The sequence below is a fragment of the Diospyros lotus genome, chromosome 1 (genome assembly GCF_014633365.1).
Source record: "Diospyros lotus cultivar Yz01 chromosome 1, ASM1463336v1, whole genome shotgun sequence".
Lineage (NCBI taxonomy): Eukaryota > Viridiplantae > Streptophyta > Magnoliopsida > Ericales > Ebenaceae > Diospyros > Diospyros lotus.
The window spans coordinates 30,479,248-30,494,172 of record NC_068338.1 but is presented as its reverse complement, the minus strand read 5'-3'; the positions used below and the strand labels follow the sequence as shown (position 1 = coordinate 30,494,172).

The 14,925-nt window shown below is 38.4% G+C and overlaps 2 protein-coding genes across 2 annotated transcripts in view; both read right to left on the bottom strand.

Moving 5' to 3' along the window:
• Positions 1 to 252: 252 nt before the first annotated feature.
• On the bottom strand, positions 253 to 7,313 carry LOC127804592 (double-stranded RNA-binding protein 2). The gene is made up of 3 exons (XM_052341468.1): positions 6,776 to 7,313; positions 2,126 to 2,345; positions 253 to 1,296 (listed from the first exon to the last, which is right to left on the bottom strand). The coding sequence occupies exons 1-3, from the start codon at positions 7,019 to 7,021 to the stop codon at positions 578 to 580; spliced, it is 1,185 nt and encodes a 394-aa protein (XP_052197428.1). The 5' UTR covers positions 7,022 to 7,313; the 3' UTR covers positions 253 to 577.
• A 1,232-nt stretch (positions 7,314 to 8,545) lies between these two features.
• LOC127804582 (vacuolar fusion protein MON1 homolog) overlaps positions 8,546 to 14,925 on the bottom strand; it is a 51,118-nt gene continuing 44,738 nt past the window's right edge. The window contains exons 9-14 of the mRNA XM_052341457.1: positions 11,252 to 11,333; positions 10,984 to 11,048; positions 10,479 to 10,760; positions 10,285 to 10,376; positions 9,337 to 9,401; positions 8,546 to 8,778 (exon numbers count right to left, since the gene is read on the bottom strand). Coding sequence (XP_052197417.1) covers positions 8,683 to 8,778; positions 9,337 to 9,401; positions 10,285 to 10,376; positions 10,479 to 10,760; positions 10,984 to 11,048; positions 11,252 to 11,333 — 682 coding nt within the window. The 3' untranslated portion in view covers positions 8,546 to 8,682. The remainder of the gene's footprint in view (positions 8,779 to 9,336; positions 9,402 to 10,284; positions 10,377 to 10,478; positions 10,761 to 10,983; positions 11,049 to 11,251; positions 11,334 to 14,925) is intronic.

Here is a 14,925-nt window from a genome sequence, read left to right as displayed (position 1 = left end):
CTAACTAAAAATGTCTTGGTTCTAATTAAAAATGTTTTGGTTGAACCTTTCTAACAAGACGACAACAATCATAACACATAAGCGATCTCTTTGTCTCATAAGAATAGAAACACTGATCTCTATTAAAAATAAGCAGGCGTAACGCTACACTTTAGGATGTTTTGGGCAAGATAGACACGCAAGGAATATGAAAAGATCAGACATACGCTGCCAAGAATAAGAAAAGGCCATGAGTGAGTTGTGGACATGATGTTACAGGAAAGCTTGAATATATAGAGTATTATCACCTCACAATGAACACAAATAGACAATAATGTCGTCACTCAGAATGAGTTATATCATCTACAAGAATAAAGCAGTAACAGCTACCATGGAAGAAGTTCACAGATATGATTGGCATCGCTAATACTGACTTACCCTGGAAGATGACTGACTGGGGTGTTCAAGTAAGCAAGGAGGATAATCATGAAGAACAAGACGTGACAAAAGAACACTCGAGTACCAGAATGAGATGAACAACAAATACAATCAAATACAAAACCATGTATATTAGCTCTAGAAGACTTCCTAACCGCCATCAGATTTCAAGTTGTTCCAGGAGCTTTACTGCCTCAAGGCCTTCAGGGCCATCCTCACCTTTCTTGTTCCCAGTTTGGCCTACCCGAGCAGGTGATCCCTGAGGCACAGCAGGAACAATGACCGTTGGTGGTTCTTCCTTGCGAACAGGTAGAGCAGAAAAAACTGGCACGGCCTGCCTGATACATACAGGAGGGGCGACTCGCACAGGCCGGGGTGGAATCACTTGAGACGGGCGCATGGAAGGAGGTGGGAGCGGCGGTGCAGAGAATACAGGAACAGCATTTCTTACTGTAACTGGTGGGGCAATCCCCCGGTATGGTGTTCTGCAATGCCGAATGGGTACATAAGGAGATGCCCCAGCTGCAGGAAACCTTTGAGGGCGGATTGTACGACCTTCTGGTGTTGTTGGCAGTGATGGTGGTTGAAGCTGTGAAGGGCTGTCATTTGCTGTTACAGATGTGGATTTATTTTGAGATGTCGTCTTCTGGCATATGAAGGGGAGGATTTTAGACGTAGCCATCGGGCGATGCTGTGGACTTGATGGTCTTGGTTTCTGAATTTGGAATTTCTTTCCAAATGATATTGGAGCATTGAAGGAGTTAGCCAAACCCATTTTTTCCTTCAAACGATAATTTAATAATGCTCTAGCAATTTTAATTTGTTCTAGCTCATCATTGTTCTCTGTTTCAGACGATGAAGTTGTATCTTGTTGTGCCACTGCCAGGAAAAAAACATAGAAATCAATAAGGAACAAATGAATTAAGAAAGAAAAAAAGTCAGTTTAAATTGCAGTTAGTTGTGAAGCATTATTTTCTTTGATACTACAGCTGCAAGGTTTAATGTAAATGCAGCAGTAAAAAAAGGTCCAATAACAGAGGATCTCTTTGAATGATGAAAATTGGTCAATTTTGATCTAATTCAACTAATAACCTTTTATGGGACAAATAACTTAAGATAGGACATATAAGTCAAATCTTTATAAAAATTGTAAAAAGAGAATAACTCACGGTTAGCTGGTAAGATTATCAACTGCCATAATGAACGGAAACACAAGCTGAACATGTCAAACAAAATCTCATTGACCAAAAATCAAGTTCTGCGAGGAATGATGGTTTGGTGCATTAAGCTATGTTGACACTTATTCCAGCTTGGCATGTGAACTTTGTTTCCATATGTAGCACAAGTGATCAACAACTTGAATCCGATTCAACACAGAACTAAACCATGCACTTAATAAGAAACTCAAAATGTTAGGCTTAGAGCTGGACAATTTTTTCTCTATCCTATTGCATTTTTTTTACACATCTAGCCTATATATTGTCTTTTTTTTTCTTTTCTATATCATCTCCCTTTATCAGTTTTAAGTACAAATTTGGTATCATATGCAGTACAACTATACAAATAAACCTGGCATACTATGCAGTAAAAGCATAGCAATGTCTGGGTTCTGAATCCTACGAAAGATAAAAGTAAGAACTGATGTCTATAATAACATACTTAGCTTGTATGAAAAGGTCACATTAAGAAATTGGAGGATTTGACTCACATTGCTTTAAAGATGTCCAAGCTGCCATGGCTGCATTCTTCTCAGCTTGCTTTTTATTCTTAGCAGGTTCCCCAGTGAATGTAATTCCAGCTAGTTCTACCATCCCTGTGAAAATTGGTTGATGCCCAAGCCCTGATCTGAAAGTCGTGTATTGGGGCAATGGGGCTCCAACTCTCTGGGAAACCTCCTGTAGGAGGTTCTTATAAACACCTGTCTCATCCTGTAGCACAGTAAAGGCTGATCAACACCCTAACAGAAATTTTATTATCAGCTCTGAAACAACTATAGTAGTTAAAGTGAATTAAGTAGTGAATATCAATAAAGATGCCAATGGATATGAAGGTGCAGAAATATGCACTACTCGAGAAGCTAAGCCTTTGTCTTAAGGACGCTAACAGGAACACATAAAAACAACACTTGTTTAGAAATTCATGTGTTATTTGCATTCTCTATTAAGAACAATTTTTGCATTAACCAATGAGAAATTATGCTACCTTACATGGACAGGTTGATTAAAACAAAAATCCAACTGGTTGTGGTTCTGAGCTATAAAGCGCAGATACTCCGCTGAGGCTATGACATCCGTACCAAAGATGTTGGATACTGATGGACATTGGACACAGACTCAATCCACACTGGATATGCACCACAAGGATCAGAAAATTATGAATCTAGTTTCTAAGGCTTTGATATGTTGTTGCTAGTTCTACAAAGCCCATGCATGACCAACATTAAATGCCAAAAACAAACCTAATGATTGTTCAAGACCACCAATCTTCAAACACACAGAACTTTAAAAGAAAAGAGTTGATCAATAATAGTGATTACCATATTAAAAAAAGACTACATATTCAGCTAGTCGACCGTTGCTGTATTTTATCTTCCTAACATTCTGTCCATCACCCTGTACCATACCACATCTCCATCTGTAACATGTCTAAGTTCCATTAAGTTCCAAGGTACTATCTAATATCAGTATATCGCACAACCTTATCCATAAAAACGATGAAAAAGTAAATTGACTTCATCCTCTGTTTTGTATTTCATCCTTGTCATACAATACAAAAGAAGTCACGAATAACAATGAAGGTGCTGAAGGACTCAACATGAAATGATCACAAACTTGAACAGTTAAGGATCCAATCCTGCCTCTTATTATGGAAATCCCTCATTCCTTCAAATCCTGTAAAACCTAGCAACCTAAATGGAGAAAACTAATTGTTTAGCTGATGGACATTCACCAATGCCTGTCATGTGTCCTCCAACGGACAGAATAAGAGAACAATCAATAGATAGACAAATATAAAATTTTTCCAGAAATATATTGCCATGAGTTAAATTAATGAAACTCTGCTGAATGCTTAGAAAAGCACTAATCTATAAACCATTTCCCTTATTATGCAGGGTTGCAAGACCAATTCAACACCAATTCCTTTTCTACATTAAGCTCAATCAAGGGCCATACTTTTGCTTGAACCATAATATAACATGTTCTTAGTTTCCATGTTCATAAGAAATCTGAAAAATGTTAAATCAATCGTCTTACAGCAACAAATATGTGAGATGAAATAGTGAGATGCATCCTAAGCAAGAATTATGCATAATTTTTTATAGCAAGTAAAACTTGAATACCTAAGAGCAAAGTTGAGATGCCAAACAGATAACATTTGACCTACAAAGCCAATGGTTGGGAACACATGAACCGATAGAAACTGCTCTTTATATAGCATGTCAAGTAAGCAAGACAGATTAGCTTGAAATATCAAGCTGCCCTCTTCTGCAAGATCTGTTCACTGGGCATCATACACTAAATTGAAAGAGTTTTGGGTGAATGGATGATTATTTAAATTAAAAGCTAAAATTATGTACAACGTGAGAGCTAATCCATATTGTTCCAGGAAAATGATTTGCACCAAAAGTCCATCACCACAAGTACATCAACCTGTGCATGAAGTGCGCAGCTCATGCACTTAGGCTAGGGCTTCAAGATGACACCCCATGCCCAGGCATGCCACAGGTGTGCCTTTGACAACCATACAACAGACCCTAGATTTCTTTCCTGGTTATTCTTCAGCTTATCAACATATAATCAGCAACAGAAATGTGGTCAAATTGCTTAAAATTATAACAACAACAATCATAAGCCTTAATCCCACCAGGTCTATAATTCACATTGCCTGTGTCACAAAGTGACACATTGTTAAGGCTTATGATTGTTGTAACTTTAATGAACTGATATGACATTAGAAATGAAATTAGTAAACATAGCCAGTGTCACAAAATGACCTTCAAACATACAAGCAAGAAACATTATTCTCTTATACCGCTAGCATTGTTAATTTAAAGATAATTTTCAACAAAACCCCAGGGGTTTAACTCATTTTGGTGGACACACCCTGTGCTTTAGGTCCTTACGTATTTTTTTTAAAAAAAATAAAAAATAAAAATCAGCCTCTTTAATTTGGAGCCTAATGTCATAAGCATACTTGTCTAAACTACATCCTTTTAGCTTGTCCTTAACCACGTTGGAAATTTGTTAACAGACTTCAGAATCCCAACTTTTACCAAATAACACCAAGGAGATTTCCTAGACATTTCTTCTTTCTATACATCAAGGCATAATAAGAGAGAGAGAGAGAGAGAGAGAGAGAGAGAGAGAGAGATTATGGACCATTTGTTATGGAGAATGGCTGGTGAATGTGTTTGGTGAAAGTCAAAAGAGAAGGCCGAGATTTGCAATCTATTTGTCCAGGACTCTGCAGGAGCTCCATGTTCTCACTGTGAACTACAATCAAGTGAACCATAATGTTATGGAGCACCTGGCTCAAGATCTCTTCCTGCAGAGATATGTTAACTCTCTGGCTCCAACTATGATCTGTTGTTGAAACCAATTGGACACAGGAAGTTTCAGTGACAGTAGCAGAGAGTGGATCCAGGGTTTGCAGTATCTAGATTCGGAAGGAGAGAAAAGTTTCATTGGATTAAATGGAAGATGTTCTAGATCCAAAATTTTAAAAATAATGGATCTTTTATCTGTTTGGATCCAGTCCTTTTCATTCACAAAAAGTCTCGTTTAATCTGGGAAATCTACTTTTAATATTTCTAGAAGAAGAAGAAAGAAAAACAAAGGGAATTAAAAATGAATAAATCCATGAGAGATATCCATAAAAATGAAGTCCTAAACTGCAAGAGTTTTCCTTGAAACTTACCCTTAATTTTAAGGAATTAGATGGGCAAAAAGAAGATACTCAAATCAAACCTAAACTTGGTCAAGAAACAAGACCACTGGTCTTATGCAGAAGGCCAAAAAACTTAGAAATTTTAAATAGAATTTTTAAGAATCAGCCAATAATTGTGATTGCTACTTGAAATAATCATGTATTTATCAATGTCATATAGAAGTATTTCTATTACTTTAAAAGGATTTGTTATAGTGCTCCGTTAGCATATTGCATCTGCATCTGCATCTAGGACCATGTCTATGTTTCACTTGCCCTAGGTTATTTTCTACAAAATGTAACACAAGTCAATCCATATAAATCACACTATGCAATCCTACTGCCTCGGGTGTGCACACTGCCAGGAACTGAACAGATTCCTGACATAATAAGGGGCAATGATTCATATAGCTCAAATTTCGAAAGGACTTAAAACATAAATTGTCAGACAGTATCATATATGGGGTTCAAACCAACGAACAAATTTGTGACGCCTCCAATCAAGCAATCACATCCCAACCCCAAAATGTAGTACGACATGCACTCTGCAGCTAGGCCTGCAAGCATGTTAAACTGAGGGAGACAGATCCATACGCTGAAACCCATGTGCCTTATTGAAATTTGCCTATATTGAACTCCTTCCAGTTAAATTATTTCAGAAGCAGTTCCTAAGATTTCAAGATATTCATATTTATCCCAGCTACTTCTATTCACGCGTCAAAAAAATATCAACACAGTCAGTAATTCCAATTATCTGTCTCTATCATGGCACAATTACGTATATGATAATCACAACTCAACAAATGCAACATTAATGCATGACTTGACTTTACAACACGGATGCCTCTGTATAATAGTTTTAAATGCCTCACCTTAAATAAAATACAACTAGTGCTATATAGGCCCTAGCTTATTAATTCACACCAGCAGGAAGACCAGGTCCAAGATGCAGAAGAAGAGGAACTAAGTATTTTAGAACCGATTTTTGTGTGGCAGAAATAGCCCTCATTTAGTGAATTAAGTGTGCTAAATTGACAATAGACACAGAAACATAAACAACTATTAAATATATAATAAAGACTAGCTGGGTCATGACTTTTCCCTCAGAAACTTCCCAGTTTGACCAATGTGTACCAAAATTAAAGCCGTACTTTAGTCGGCTTTCCAGAAAAATCCCACTGCCTTGCAAGCAATTATACAGGGCAGGGGCAGTTCCGTCATTTAACTCCACACCGGCACCCAAAGGGCCTCAACCCTAAATCGGCGGCCGGCCCGATTCAGGGAAGCGAGTGGAAGTGCACCATAGCTCATTCTTCTTCGCCAGCGATTTCCTTAATCGCCGGAAAACCAGGAAGTAAGCGGTTCATAAATAGTTAAGAATCCGCCATTTTCAAGAAAAATTGCAGAGACCAGAGATCGAAGGGGTGCTTACGAGGATTCTGGCGGCAAGGGAGTGGGACGGCGCTTGGTTGGAGAGGGAGGTGAGGGCGACCTCGGCCGCGGCGTGCTCGGCGAGGCGGAGGGTGGGATAGTAGTGGGGACTCTCGAAAGTCTCACCGTTGAAGTTGACGGTGGCCTTGAAGCGCGGCGCGTGGTCTGGACCTTCCCTTATGCAAGTGTACGAAGGTAGGTTGAAGCAGCTCCTCTGCGCAAGCTCTTGTAGCTGGTTCTTGTACATCTCAAACCCGTTTCCCTCTCCTCTCTCTCTCTCTCTCTCTCTACATAAATTTCCCTAAAACGTCCACGCCCTCTCTGCAGAGCAATCGGAGTTTCACCGGCAAAAAACTCCGGAAAAGATTCGCGGAACTAGATCGAGCGGCCGGACCTTCCGAGTAGGAATGAGCGGAAAATTTGAGGGTTCGATGGCGGGTCAAGGGTTTTTAGGGTTTTCCGGTTAGAGAGAAAATGGAGGAGAAGAGTGAAGAAAGGGTGGGGCGGAGAGAGAGATGTTGGAGTTATATTAATTGGAATTTTTATAAACAGGAGTCAACTGAACGTTAGGCTGCATGGATTTGATGTGATCTGATCTTCTTTTTATTTTTTTAATTATTTAAAATTTTTATTTTTGTTGTATTGGAAATTTGGAACTGTTAAAAAATGGGTAGGTCTCCAGTTTTTATTTTTTTTATCTTTTTAATTCTGAAAAATATTTATATATTTTATTTTAATTTTTAATGTATTCTAATGGTCAATGAAAATAAAATTTTAAAATACAAAAAGAAAATATGAAAAAACAGAACTGCATTTTGTTCTCCCATGGCATCGTAGCTATTATATATATATATATATATAGAGGGGGTAGGGTATGTATGACTTTTTGACTAGTTTAGTTTGTCATTTTGTGTACTTGCGTTGCGTTGCGTTGCGTTCGTATAACAAACAATGTAGTTTGTATTGGTTGTCTTGTCTGTCTGTAAGGCTCATACGAGTTGCTTTGCGAGGAAGAAGGAAATGATTAAAATAAAGTCTGCGTAGTTCTACTCCCTCCTCCTCCGACGACTCCATCTGCCATCTGCCACTTGAGAGAAATTGGCATTTTTCTTCTTTCTTTGATCATTTATTTACAAACAAATTATTTATTTTAGTTAACGAAGGAGCTTCCACTCAACCACCCTAAATTAATGAGCGGATGTGAGGGTCAATTCCCTCCCCCCCCCCCCCCCCCCCCAAAACATAAATGAAAAATGAATCTCATGAATGCAGGAGGGCACCCCCAGTTTAATCTGTAATTTACATGCAGCCACGTGACTCCTATTAATTATGGGTCCGATAACGTGGTCCCACTGCGATGCAGTCACTCCACGTGGCGCCATCTTAGAGGCTCTGCCGACGGTGATATGAATTGACTTATTATTATTATTATTATAAAACACTTGAAGAATGATTCTTGGTATTCCGATTGAGTGAGTGAGTGAGTGATTAAATCAGCTTTTAGATAGACAGGAGGGAAATGGACTGGACGGCTTCAAATTCATTCACTCGACTTCATAGACAAAAGGTAAACTGAGACTGAGAGTGAGTGGGAGACAAAACTTTTGTAATTTTCTCGGATTTTGATCCAAATTTGACTTCCATTGAAAAAAGATGGCTCGGAGTGGAAAAGAATTCCATTACCATGAAACCCAATGATTAGCTAATTGCCACCCAAACACTCTCTCACCCATTTCATCCATCTACTCAAAAAAAAAAAAAGCCAAACCAAGAAACAAATTAAATAATTAAATAAATAGATGAATAATGTCTAAGCAAAATACATGGGGGGGCAGCATATAGGGAGGCCTTCAATTAGAAAACAAAACTTGAATATGTCCTGAGTTACAAAGATACTAGGCGGGAGAATCACCATGAAAAAGGGCTAGCTCCCAACAAGAAAATCTCATTTTCCACGTCCTTCACCCATTGGCACACCCGGTTGCATGCCTTTATCGCCAGACCCTGCAATTTTAAAACCACCTAGCAGATCTGAGGACCAACACCCCACATATATATATATATATAAAGTATAAACTACATACTACACACACCCCATCTTGCCCTGCAGCATCAACTACACAGCTTGCTTACCTGCTTTATGCAGTTTCATAATTAAGTTTTAGTGTTTTTTTTTTTTTTTATATATTATTCACCCATAACAAAATTTTCACCTCTTTTTTATTCCTTTTATATAAAAAAAAAAAAATTGCAATATCCAATTTTCTCAAATTGACCCTTGTTCACACATAGTGAACGAGCAGGCCATTTATGGCAGACCATCCAGATGATTTTTCTGTTCATCCAGATAATCAATATTTACAGTAAATGGGAATTCAATTCCTGAAGAATTGCCTGAGACAACCTAATATAACATGCAGGTACATATTGAAAATTATTTTGATACTAGATATAACATATATGTGATTAGGTGCAATCACAAGATATGTTATTAAGAAATAAGTAAATTTAGTATATCATGATATAATACATTAGTTGATAAGTATCAGCAAAAGACCAAACCTTGTCCGCCAGGGGATCAAATGCGGCATACAGTTCGAAGTCCTGGGTGACCCAGCAGAGTAGAACTGCCAGATGAAAAGAATCAACATAATTTCCGAAGGTGTCCATGAACGTTTTATTACAAGAATTTGGGGGAAAGAAAAACAAAAACAACTCTAAACACTATACCAAGGGAAAAACATTCTAAAGGAAAATATTATGTCCTTTCAGACAACCTTTTCCTTTAGGACAGTTCAACATATAGAGAAAATATCCTTACTATTTGTACTTTACCTAACTAAGAAAAAGAGCTTCAAACGTCCTCTAGTCAACCCATGCATAATGTAAATATAAAGAAAAAGGAACCAAGTAAAGACAAAAGCTTGCACTTTGACCATTGGACAATCTGGACCTGGCTGGCAAATCTGATCTCAAAACTTAAAAAGTTGCAATATTCTAATCTCATACTACAGGGTTCTGGTGAACAAAGCTGCACTCTTCATAACTTTTATTCATCCTCTTCTAGATATCTTTATGTTAACCACAATACAAGAACCGGAGCCAACTTAGCAACCATAGTTCCTATAGTTCAGGTTTTAAGTTTCAACCATATTTTTTTTATTAAAAAAAAAAAAGTTTCAATCATATTTAACCTCCAGTTGGATCTATGCCCTTTGTTAAGATCAAGAGATTATGTTTCTTTCATGCCTGAAGCCATTTCCCTACTGTTCCTACACTAATCTTATTGAATCCCCTTGGGAGAAGAAACCTGAATGGCTTAGGTTGCATTCCCATGCAAAAAAAACGCAGCCTCAAGTCTCATTTAAGTCATCTATCAATATAATAACAACAAAACAATAAAAAGAAGAATATGATAGATCTCTACCGTGACAGTTAAAAATTGGCTGCTCCGATAACTTGAAGCTGCATAATTGAAAATAGATTTAATTAGAATAATGATGTTCTTACCATAGTTCTCATCTCTTCTAAACTGAGTTTTGTGGGGCCCAATTTCTTTATCATGCATGGAAGCATAAAGCTTTTGATAGGCTCTATACAATCTGTAAAACAAAAAAACCAATTGATATCACTGGCTCCCAAATCGAATGACACCTAAAGGCTAAAGCATCTGCATAACTTGCCAGAAAGCTTAACACACTCACCTTTTCTGCTGTTGCAAACTGTTGATTGGTGATGAGAATTCAGAAGACACATACTGGTCCAGAAAAATACTCCGGTACATGAAATGCCAAAGTCCAGCAGGACCACCAATACCAACAAACGCTTCGCCGACTCTCTCAAGTGAATCAGTTGAAAGTCCAGGCTGACCTAAATGAGGGGATGGATCAACAGGCAAACCCTCAACAAGCATGCCGCCGTCTATCATGGACCTCTGAACTTCAGTGAGAACATTTGACTTCAAAAGGATCATTTCGATACGAATCCTATAGAATGGGCACATTCATTAAATACAATAATGAGCGAAGAGAACCAACAGTTTTGTTCTTATCTTAGGAACAAATAGTCAGTCAATTTTTATTTCATTTTTTTAAGTAGAGAGATGCAGCATCTTTCTTCAGGCTAAAGTTGTATTGTAATTTCAAATAAGAAATTGTAACTCTGACATTCTATGCTCTCAATGCATCAAATTAATGAACCATAATTTACCTGCAATCTTTAAGATGAAAAAAGGCATCTGAGCTGGTAGTGAGCAAAACTAGGTATGTCTCAACCTGGCACAAAGAGTATTATTACTTGTAATTTCTTGCAAAACTGATGATTTTGAAGTCTAATACAAAGAAAATATCTATCTAATAAAATTGCAGTATCAAAATTCAGTAATTTCTGTGGTTTTGAGATGAACTGCAATCTGTGACCAATTCCAGTCAATTAAGCATTGGATTTGGGAAAATATTAGAATCCAAGCCTCACTTACATCAAGATAATGGACATAAGCATACAAGAATGCCGCGGCATTATATCTTGGCAGGCAAATTGGTGAGAAAGATTCAGATGTCCTGCAGGCAGAAATTTATGAAATCCACGAAAAGATAAAAATTGCTCAATTACAAGATAAATTCCATTTTGCCAACATAATCATGGATGTTTACTGGTTTTTCTGGGGCCACTAATACTAAGCTTCAACGGAAATAAAGTCATTGACTGCTGTCATGTTCTTAGTACTTATAAAAGTTGAGTTCATGTCCTTCACTGATTTATAATGCAGCTATAAAGCAATAGGGCTTTGATAAAGGAAAATGCTATTGGTAAATCATGAGCTACATAATGTAGCTAAAATGTCTAAAATACCCTTCATCCAAGATGGTGAAGTGAGGCGGTGAGGCGGCGCAAGGGGTATTTTTGACATTTGTGATGCATTGTGTAGTCCAAGGGGTACCAATAGCATGGTCCTTTGATAAATGATGTATACTACATCCTATAAGCAATGCAGATTTCATTTTGGGATTCAAAGTACATAATTAATATATGAAAACAAGTCAATTCTCAAGGCATTTTAATAATGATCCATACTCTTTTTTTTTTTTTTTCCTGTTTTCTTTTTTGAGCTGTAACAAGTTAATGTGTGTCCCTCAAGAAATACAAAAGCAAGTAAGAGTTCAACCTTCTAGGACCAACACTAAGCAGTACACATCCTGTGATATGTTAAAAGGGTATAAATAGAACGGGCACTCTTTCATTTAAATATCAATTACTTCCCACAATCAGGTCAGGGAAACAACAAATGAGGGGACATTGTCTACCTCATCAGTCACTAGCAAATGAGGGTGGGCATGGGAAGCTAAGAGCATCAGTAGATTTAGCAAGCTGATAAATAAATTCTATGTAGTTTGTCTTAATTTCTGACCACATAACAATCCTACCTGCATGGATTCTAGCTGCTCAGGACAGATGTCAAAGTAATCTGTCAAATATTCAGAACAGTTTAAATTATTAAATCAAAATTTGTTTCTCTAGAGATGAAATAAAAAATAAACAACATTCATGGTTCACATAACAATGAGTTGTTCAGCCCCATTCGGATGCGAAAATAACTAGTTCAAATGTTACAAACTGCATAGTTTCCTTTTCCAAGATTGCCACTCCCCAGTTACAAGGAATCAAAGTCATTTAGTACCCCCTATCATGCGCAGCCAATTTGGGTGACAGCCAGTGTTGCGCATGAGCAGTGGAGCATGATTAGGACATTCAACAGGCATTATGTGTAGCTAAGGATGAGTGCCTGGGTGTGTGTCATGCTAGGGCCAGCAGAACCCCATGGCCACACGAAAGCAACTCAACATGCAGCAATGGGGGAGCTTGGCAGGATGAAGAGCCCTGTGGCAACACGGAGGCAAGTTGGAATGCACCAACATGAGGGAATGGCTATGGAGTATGCCTACATGCATGGGAGATGTGTGCCAAGCCATGTTGGTGACGCTGGCTGCAGGCATGGTGGAGGCAGAAGAAGGAAGAGAGCAGAGGTTACCTAGAAGGTTCTAGAACCTTGTGGTGTATTCTAGACGATCTTGGATGGTTCCAAGAGGATGTAGAATATCCTAGACTAGGCTGTAAGTCTCCAGGAGGTCCAAGGGTTTTTTGGGGCGTTCTAGGGACTTCTAGCTGTTGGAAGGTTCTAGAGGATTCTAGGAATCATAGAATCTGGATGATGCTAAAGTATTCTACTATGCTCTAGAGTGTTCTCTTATACTCTTGCATGTTCTTCTATATTCTGGAATATTCTCTTGTAATATCTAGGGGTAGTTCAGTCATTTGGTAGGAAGGTTCTAGAATAAGTTAGGAGTCCATACAAGAGTTGTAAGCTTTCATTTGTAATCATCCTGGAATAGAGTGAAGTATTCTTCTGAAGGATCACAGTTAGTTTCTCTATCTAGAAGGATGTGCCTCCATCCTAATAGGTGTGGGGAAGGGTGACTTAGCCACCAAGGTGGGCTTGAGTTGTGTCAAGTGCCGCATGTCTTAGCTTGGGAAAGTTGTGGGGGTGACACCCCACTCAAAAAAGTCAAGGACACGACCAAGATGCCTAGCCAAGCCATCTAATCCTCACCAGAAATCAAGATGACATTTTTGAGTGATGCATCTTCAGAATGGATCTTGGGGATTTTTAAAGTTAAGGACCAGGTCGGGATACATATGATAAAGGTATGTGGACTACATGAAGTCAACCTGCAGAGACAACCCATGATTGGCCCAGAATTTTCAGTTATAAACCAAGAAAGAAAAAGGAGTTGCTAACATGGCAATGCATGTTTCTCTCATAAAGTGCCAATAATTTGGGGACACAACCATTTCCCTTTGATATACTTCCTCCACCTCCAGCACAACATCATAAAAACAATGTTATATTGGGAGGGTGATATATGGTAGTGTCATGACCCTAGGAATTACCCAAGGATATATTAGTAAATATAATAGTAGGAGTTGGCATACAATATACAATAATTGTAATTTCTTTTCTTTCTTTATGTTATAGTGTTTTGTCCTATTCTATAAGTAGTTAGACTAGTTGTTATATTGCATATGAAAGTACGTGGGAGGCTGTTAGGCTATATATAAGCCTCAGCTATGGTTGGATGGATATGCTTGATTTGAATGAATTCTTAATTCTCATTTCTCTCTAAGACTCTCTCCAATCTCCCTCAAGTTCTCCTCATTTCTCTCAATATCTCTTCCTCTTTCTATTGATTTTCCCCCTCCTACAATTCTGATTTCTTCTCCCAATTCCTATCACAACCCTAACTAACCCTACGGTTGTGACAAATGGTATCAGAGCATGTTCCTCGGCTGCGATTTCAATCTATTCTAGATGGAATTGAGGCAAATATAGTGATATGGGTGGTTTTCTTTGTTGATTAAATTCCGATGGATACTGTCCGATGCAATTGAATCTCGGAATTTGATTCCGACGCACGGAAGAGTGACTCTCGGCTAAGAGTGGTGGTAACTCTGTTCGGAATTGAAGACAAACCGTTCGAAAGGTAATTCTCGCGATCTTAGCAGCACGTTAGGATCGGCAGAGCAAGACGACTAGGGATAGATTCGAACAATTTCCTAGTGATGGTCCTCCTATTGCTTTGTAATTTTTGACGCTAATTCATAGTCACTACATGTCGAAGCTCTGTTGTGTTGCGTGAATTTCAAACGCGAAGCAGGAGGATTGGCTTCCGACTTGAGAATTCCGAGAAGTGTTGACTGAGCAAGGAAGGCGAGCAGCCCCAACGATTCCCTTGGTGAATTCCGATCGATTATTTGCTGTCATTTCTGTTCGGAATTTGAAGGCCACTGGGCCAGGCGATTCCGACGAAGCTTCCAGCAACTCCTAGAGCAATTTAGGTTGATCGAAAATTGCAGTCGAAACAGATTTGGAGTGTTGGACAATGATTGGGTGAAGCGGATGATGATTAGTGTTGGTTCTCGACTGAGATTTCGACAAAAACGGTTCATTCGATCATTGTAAATTGGTCACAGGAAACGAATTCCAACAGTGCTTCTTGGCTGTTGAGAGGTTGTTCCGATCCGATTCAGAGCTGACATTTCAATGAGTAAGGAATTACTCTGGAAGCGATTGTTGCATCTTGACAATTGCTGTTA

What these genes read in the sequence shown, in the direction of transcription:
- LOC127804592 (XM_052341468.1), bottom strand. Translation starts at nt 7,021, where the DNA reads ATGTACAAGAACCAGCTACAAGAGCTTGCGCAGAGGAGCTGCTTCAAC. An exon ending in CCCTTGCCGCCAGAATCCTC is followed by an intron (nt 2,346 to 6,775) that starts GTAAGCACCCCT and finishes ACTGTGCTACAG; the next exon opens with GATGAGACAGGTGTTTATAA. An exon ending in TTGGACATCTTTAAAGCAAT is followed by an intron (nt 1,297 to 2,125) that starts GTGAGTCAAATC and finishes TTTTCCTGGCAG; the next exon opens with TGGCACAACAAGATACAACT.